Genomic DNA, 7,432 nt, shown 5'->3' with positions numbered 1-7,432 from the left:
AATCTAGAAGAAATGATGTCCTATTCTGTAGGCTCAGAATAGGACACACTTACAGCACGCATAATTACCTGCTGTCTGGAGGCGAACCAACAACCTGTACTAGATGCGGGGAAGCACTTACTGTACTTCACATCCTAGTACAGTGTCCATTAATAGAACCTGAAAGAAAAAAGCACTTTGTTCAAGCCTATAAAGAGAATATACCCCTTCACCCAGCTATGTTTTTACATAATGACCCGATATTTCCGCACGATTCAGTTTTAGCCTTTTTAAACGACCTCGACATTTTGCAAGTTTTTCGCCCGAGAGATTCGTAGTGGCATCCTCTTTCAGAGGACGCCGCTGCGACAGCATATTTGAAATGCACTCTCCTCCAGGCCCTTGCTTCTAAGGGTCCCTGTGAGGCAGTAGTGCCTTGTATCCCTTGCAACTTTTTTATACTATATTATATTCATTGCGCCTCTATCACGTCATTGTCATGATCTTAGTATTTTGTCTTTTACGCACCTTTAGTGCGCAGGATTTTAGGCCCCTTTACAGCCACCCTACACCTATCCACTGTCACTGATCATACCATTGCTCACTCAGTACACCACGTCTTGGCGCTCTTTGGCCATAGCTGGCCCTTGCGCCACAAAACAACATATATCATCATCATCATCATCATCAAAAAAATAAATAATCTGAGTATCTCCAAGCGACAGCAAACAACATTACCTTGGTTCTGTCCAGCTACCTGACATTTGCATATTTTTTGAATCTTGGTGCATGATAGTTAAACTACTCAGTATATATCTTGTACATGCAGCAAAATTTGAGCAAACTGCTGTGGCGCACAGGAGGTTCTCTTTCCGCAGCGGCTTTCGAGGTTTATTTGACCGTGTCAGGTTCTTTGGACAGTTCAGAAATAAGGTGGGAATCCTTTTATCGAGCTCCGCGTAATATACCGTCGATATCGTATCCTCTGAAAAGTGGTTGGCGCAGACATGGTCAGTAGGGGTTAGAGTTCGGTTTGCCCTCAGATTTGCACGGCGCCACTGCTCCAGACGACCGCTATCGGACGGCGCTTTGAATAAAAGCACACGCTCTGCACAAGTCCGGTATCCAGAATTGCAGTTTGGAACGAAGCACTTTCTAGCCTTTTTAAACGCCCCTCAGAAGGGCGCTGCCACTTTTGTCGAGGGCCCGTGGCGACAATACCCAAGCACAAACTCATGAAATGTACGCGAACAGAAAGGGTGCCTTCAAAACAGCGCGGCCGCACTTACAAGCCGGAAGACGAAGCAGCGGCAGCATGCGCCTTGCCGCCGAGGCTGGGACCGCATTCGGCAGCGCCCTCTACGATGGCGCCGAGCGGGCTGTAACCGAGCCGAACATAATCTGGACGCGAGCGGGCGGCGCTTTCGCGCGCGTTGTGGGGAGAGTGTCAGCACCTCTCTTGCTTATTCTTGCACCGTGATCCGCACATAGCCGGGCGAGGAGGAGAACCACGCGGCGCACACGATGCGCATCGTTCTAGGCTACGTTCCTCCTCGCCGATAAAGCAATCTTGATGCCCAAAATGGGCATATTAGAGATAGCGCGCCTCGTAGCCGCGCGACCAGGTGACACCGGTTAGCGGCGGTATTTTCAGCGTTGCGTCATCGTGCGAGGTTTATCGCCGCTTCGAAATCGAGTTCGAAGCAACGTGCCTTGCTTTGTGTCGTTCCGCGATACAGCAGCACTTCACGATGGCGTTTTGGGAGTACACGCTGACAGGCTTCAATGATTTCCTCGAGCAGCGACGCGTCGCCTTCGCGGAGCCGATGCCTGCAAGCCGCGTCTGCAGCATCTGCGGCCGGGTGCCTTCTAGCACGGTACTGTTGCCCTGCGGTCACGTTTTGTGCGATGAATGCCGAGGTGAAGTCTTCGAAGGAATGGAGTGCCCCTATGATGAAACAGCTTTCACGGAAGGCCAACTTGTCCGGCTTCGCTTCGAGCTGTCCGACCTTGAGCAGCTGCCCGTTGTGTGCGTGGTAGGCGGTAAGAAGTGTGCCACGTTCGCCGGAAAATTGTGCGACCTGAAAGACCACCTGCGCCATTGTCGCAGCGGGGAAGTGAAGTGCGCCAAGTGTCAACGATCTGTTGCACGTGACGTGGCCGTGGATCACTACAGGCAGCGCTGTGACGGGAACGCTCCGCAACATTCGTCGAGTGACGCGCGAGTGCGAAGGGCCGTCGAAGAAGTCCGAGGCATCAAAGATGGTCTCGAAAGCTTGCGACAGCGGGCGTTTGGCGAGCGTGGAGGTGACGAAGATCTTGTGAATGAAGCCAACGACCTTGTTGAGAGATTGACCTCCCTTGACCGTACGCTATGCGAGGCGCAGGGAAATGCGAGCGGCGTCGACCGAGAGGCCGTTTCTCTTCAATCACTCCCGAGGAAACAAATGGCTCCTGGACCTTTCCGTGCTGCGTCGAAGCCGGGCGTGTTTCACACGATTTGCAAGTTCACGAATGTGTACGCCGCGCGTGACTCACTCTCGCAGAACAAGAAGGAACACGTAATATCTACTGAGAATTACACGCTAAGCGGCTACACCTTTTCTCTGGATTGCAAGTTCTCGTTGTCGGGAAGTGAAGGCAACGAAGAGGTGAACGTGAGGTTCATATTGTTTCTGCACGACGGGAAATGGGACGATTACGTTCAATGGCCATTCTCGAAAAAGGTGTGGTTGGTGATCGCACACCCCAGAGATGAGACCAAGGATATTAGGCTGACAATCGACATGAAAGAATTCAAATGTGCTAAGAAACCGCGCCCTGGTGCTTCGAATTGGGGAAAATGGACGGAGATGAAGAAGTGGAATGACATTGAACTTCAAGGCTATATTGTCAAAGGCACCCTCTACATCAATGTGGAATTTGAGTGACAGAGTGAGAGTAACTGTTCATGTCTATTTCTTTTGTGGTTTTTGTATCCCATAGAAGTCGACCGATTTCGCGGAAGCGATGACACGTCTTTTCCTATGACCGGACCTATAGAGCTCGCTTCTATCATTTCTCACACTCCTCGTTTAAGGTGAATAAAGCCTACCTGGGTACCTGAAGTCCTTTTGTTTCTAAAGTATTCCGTTATTGTTTGTAGTGTTCATATGTAGTTACATGGTATTTGTATGTCGGATGTGACATTCCTGGTTCAATTCTTATCAATAAATTTCTTCAGATCGGTAACGATTCCATGGCGTTGTTAATTATGAGTCTTTGTGGTATTTGCATACAACACTCAATACAGGTTCAACAGTTGCAGATGTGTGTTTACGGATCGGAACTGAACGTTGGTACTATCCATTTATTGTGCTAAATTCTTGCGGCCATTGTGCTGTTTTATTTTTCTTTCGCCAAAAAGTGAGTAGTAAAGTAGTCCGCCTGGTAGTTTTTTCATACTGTACCTAACCACCAACCGCGGTTGACTCCAGTAGTATTTAATGCAGTATCACTTACCGACTTGCTATCGCCGGATTCTCGGGCAGGTTGTCGAACCTGAATATTTCAGGCTCGGTTCGGGATCTGGTTTTGCCTGGTTGAGGTTCAGCTTTGGAGTAAATAATGGAGGTTCGATCCGGTGCAGTGCTTCGGGAACCAGTTTGTTCAGGCTCGGAAGAAAAAAAAACTGTTCGTTTACAGTGTTGCGAGAAAACACGTTCTGCGCTTCAATTATACAGGGTGTCCCAGCTATCACGCAGCACGATTTTAAAATAGAGGAACGGCCTTACGCGAAGCAAACCTAGCGCGTATTCTATCCAGTGCAATGTAGTAGACGCCAGTAATTTTTTCGTTACTGAGATTTAATTAGTTAATTGTATTTAATTATCTAACTTGACAAGTACTTTCCTAACTATCAAAGTGTCACTGAGAAAATTGTAGAGCACCATGAAAAACTCCCGACACAGCTTTCTGTTGCACAATACGTGCTTCATAAATGTGGTTTTCCGAGCTTGAAAGATGTCCGCGAATACACACGAAGTGCCTCGAGCAGCCAGTCGCGTGGCAATTCTGAAAAGAAGGCAAGAAGAAAAATATGAGCGCAAATCGCAGCGCGCGCGCGCGCGCGCGCGCACACACACACACACACACACACACACACACACACACACACACACACACACACACACCACACACACACACACACACACACACACACACACACACACACACACACACACACACACACACGCGCGCACACACACACACACACACACACACACACACACCACACACACACACACACACGCACACACGCACGCACGCACGCACGCACACACACGCACGCACGCACACACACACACACACACAGCTTGTGATCGACCAAGGTACAGCCAGGTTCGCCTTCCCGGGGACACTGGATGCTCAAACGCAGACTCTCGCGTTCTCGTTCTCGGAGGGTCCAGTGAGGCGAGAAGTGAAGCTTATTGACAAAGCTAGGGCGTCATAGGAAACGCCACTTCGCCTCCAATGACTGCTGCTCACGAGATGCCAGTAAATCAGCTAAAAGAGGGGGAAGCACCAGTCTTCGTTTCACAAAAGTGCGTACGATTCGGAGACCGTATGAGCCTCGAAGCTACCACGTTAGAGAGAGAGAGAGAGCAAGGAGAGGAAAGGCAGGGAGGCCAACCAGAAAAGCGTCCGGTTTGCTACCCTGCACTAGGGGTGAGGGAAAGGGGGAATAGAAAGAATAAAATAGGGAGAGAATGAGTACTGAGTACACGTGGGACGATGTACAGGGACACTATAGGCGGTCTCTTAAACCGGTGCATTTCAAATACTGCACTAATGCACTACCACGTTAGTGTCATGGATTAAAAGACGCTTGTCAATGAGAACAGGCTAATAGCCTGGTGTGGCGGCACGCTGCAAACATTTTGTGACTAGTCTGCGCGGCTCTTTCGGCTTATTTTTACTTAAACGAGGTACATTAGCCATTGAGGCAAACATCCATGGACTTACGCGGGATGTTTCGCTTCACCCTGGCCCCGTACATTGTCAAAAAAGCTAGTTTTATGTTAACAAATCAGAAATGCATACGGAAGTCTGCTGCTTGCCTGCGAAAAGTTATTGAAGTTCTATTCGTGCATATTATCGAGGCGCGGTTACGTTGCGTGCTAAGAATGCTGTCAAGCCCAAACGCAGCACGTCGAGCGGATTGGCGCCAAACGAATGGACGTAAACAATGCGGCCGACGTAGACGGCGCTCTGTGGACTCGAGCGTGAACGAGCTGGCGACGGCAGGCGCGCCGACGGCGGCGGCGGTGCAACGAGAGTCGACGGCACAGGTTGCCCAACTGCCAGACTACTTGCCGCGTACCGTACTTGCGCATTCCTTAGGCTTGATGCATGATGGTCCAAGAGGCAGAGCGCACCTGAACGTGAGAAAAGCGTTCGCCATCCGATCGCTTGCAAGGCATATTTCTGCGGGGTTCATCACCTCCAAGCGACGGCGTTTAATTTAACGCGATGCAGAAGAAGCGGATTCCCAGGACTGCGCGCCATGGTGGTGTTCGACTGTTTATACCAACAAGGGATCCCGATCGTGAAACCGAAGACCCTGTGTGCGGCCACTGGCTGTGAGAACGAACAACAACACCGACATAGCAGTTGTCGTTCTCACGCTGATCTATAGCCTGCGGGGGCGGAAGAAGGTGGGAGCCATCGCTGACCTACTCTAACCAATGATTGTTGTGTTCGTGCCGTGGGAGAGATTGCTGCTGAGTCTGAGGCCAACGAAAAACTCCGGGAAAAATCACTGCCGAATTGCGGACCAATAGACACTTTATGGGAAAGGGGAACTGTCAGGTGATTGAGCATTACTGTGTATTGCAGTAGGAAATTATATTTAAAGAGAGGACCCAACTTTTGTAGGGGGACGAGACAGAGAATAAAGATCTGACCAATTTCCATTTGCTTGTCTGGGGACGTCTTCTAAATGAGCCGAGCATTGGAGAGCAGAAACTGTGTTGCAAATAGTAGTCTCGGAGCGTCAATTCAATTGCGCATAAGACCACCTAAAAAAAAAAAATTGCATCAAGCGTCATCAACTTAGCAAATGCGTTTACTCTTTCTAGTGTCCAATGGTACGATTTTTAGCACGCTCACAAAATATGTGTCACACTCCCTCCGTTTCGTGTTTCTTCTATAATTTCACAGGGGATATTCAAAATCCATACTCGCCAACGCTGGTCGCGTCCAGATTATAAGTACGGCTCAGTGGTTGCCTTGGTCTAGCACGGCCACTGTGAAGACGAAACGAACTACCCTTCCCCCCGTATTCCAGGAGGTGAGTACACAGTACCTCACTCGCCTCATTATTGCGTTTCCCAACATTCCCCTGAAGTATGGGTGACGTCAATGTACTTCACATTGCACCACCGCTTCGTGGTTCTCGTGTTCTGCCAGTGTTCGCTGCAGTGTCTGTGTTTAGCTGAATGCACAAGGATGCGCTCGCGATGAGGCGTCCCTCTCTGTTTGCGCAGAGCGGGCGTCTCAAGTTCGCGCACAGGGCCAGCCGTATACCGTGAGACGCCAGATTTACGCGCTAGCAACGCGCACGGACATGACGTCGCCGCCGTGGTGTGAACAGCTTTTTTGGTGATATTATGCTTGTGGGAAGTGTATGGTGGGCTAGGACAAGCGGCCTGTTCTTTTGTTTTGTCTTGTTTCTCGCGTTGGGAGCTCGGCCGCCCGAAGTTTGATACTCTGCGCTCAACGGGATGTTTGGTTCTTCCGCACGCAGAGCGTGACAATGCAAGTTGTATGAACCTTAGCCATTGTATAATAATGCAGAAGGCGCAAGACGCGTTTCATTATAAAGGGCCCCGAAACAGTCCGGAGGTAGAAAATTTATTGTACAGAGTGCTTTTTAGCTGCGCCAAATTTTTTTAAATTTTCCGTTGCAGATTGCGCAGTTCTAACCCTTGATCTAAATTAATCGACGACGCGACGATTACTTCTACGAGAAATCAAAATGCTTAGTCGAATACTTCACATAATTAGGCGAATTAACTTTTTTGGTTATTTGCTTTAATTTACGGTAATTAATTACTTTCGTTTACAACACATTGTTAGAGGCCCGGTAACCTCGCGCACAAGGAAAGAAAGGGCTGCCACATGGACGATGAAGGCCCCGCTACCCGACGGCATATTGCCGCACCCAGAACATGGTACCGTTCCGCCATGTTTCGCAGAGACATGCCATTACCGTTTGCAGGGTGTACAATGTCGGCGCTGAAAAGAACTTGCATTATGTGTTTCTGTTTTCTTTCTTATTATACTTTCTTTTAACAGTGGAGCTGTTTAAGCCAGAGGTTGGCCCGTATAGCGTAAACCAGAAAACTGCGCCTGGCGATGACGTCACCGCGTGTTGCCTAGCAACCACTTGGCGCAGCGCGCGCTCGCTTCC

The 7,432-nt window shown here is 49.5% G+C and overlaps 1 protein-coding gene across 2 annotated transcripts in view; it reads left to right on the top strand.

The window, feature by feature from the left end:
* Positions 1-1,574: 1,574 nt before the first annotated feature.
* Positions 1,575-7,432, top strand: part of LOC125940651 (uncharacterized) — a 28,492-nt gene continuing 22,634 nt past the window's right edge. The window contains exon 1 of one of the 2 annotated variants that reach the window (XM_049657079.1): positions 1,575-1,899. In XM_049657079.1, coding sequence (XP_049513036.1) covers positions 1,731-1,899 — 169 coding nt within the window. In that variant the 5' untranslated portion in view covers positions 1,575-1,730. Of the gene's footprint in view, positions 2,287-7,432 lie in introns of both variants that reach the window. The other variant, XM_049657078.1, reaches the window with a different exon arrangement.

Source organism: Dermacentor silvarum, chromosome 10 (assembly GCF_013339745.2).
Source record: "Dermacentor silvarum isolate Dsil-2018 chromosome 10, BIME_Dsil_1.4, whole genome shotgun sequence".
Lineage (NCBI taxonomy): Eukaryota > Metazoa > Arthropoda > Arachnida > Ixodida > Ixodidae > Dermacentor > Dermacentor silvarum.
The sequence above is the reverse complement of the archived record's forward strand: the minus strand, read 5'-3'. Positions and strand labels throughout refer to the sequence as shown.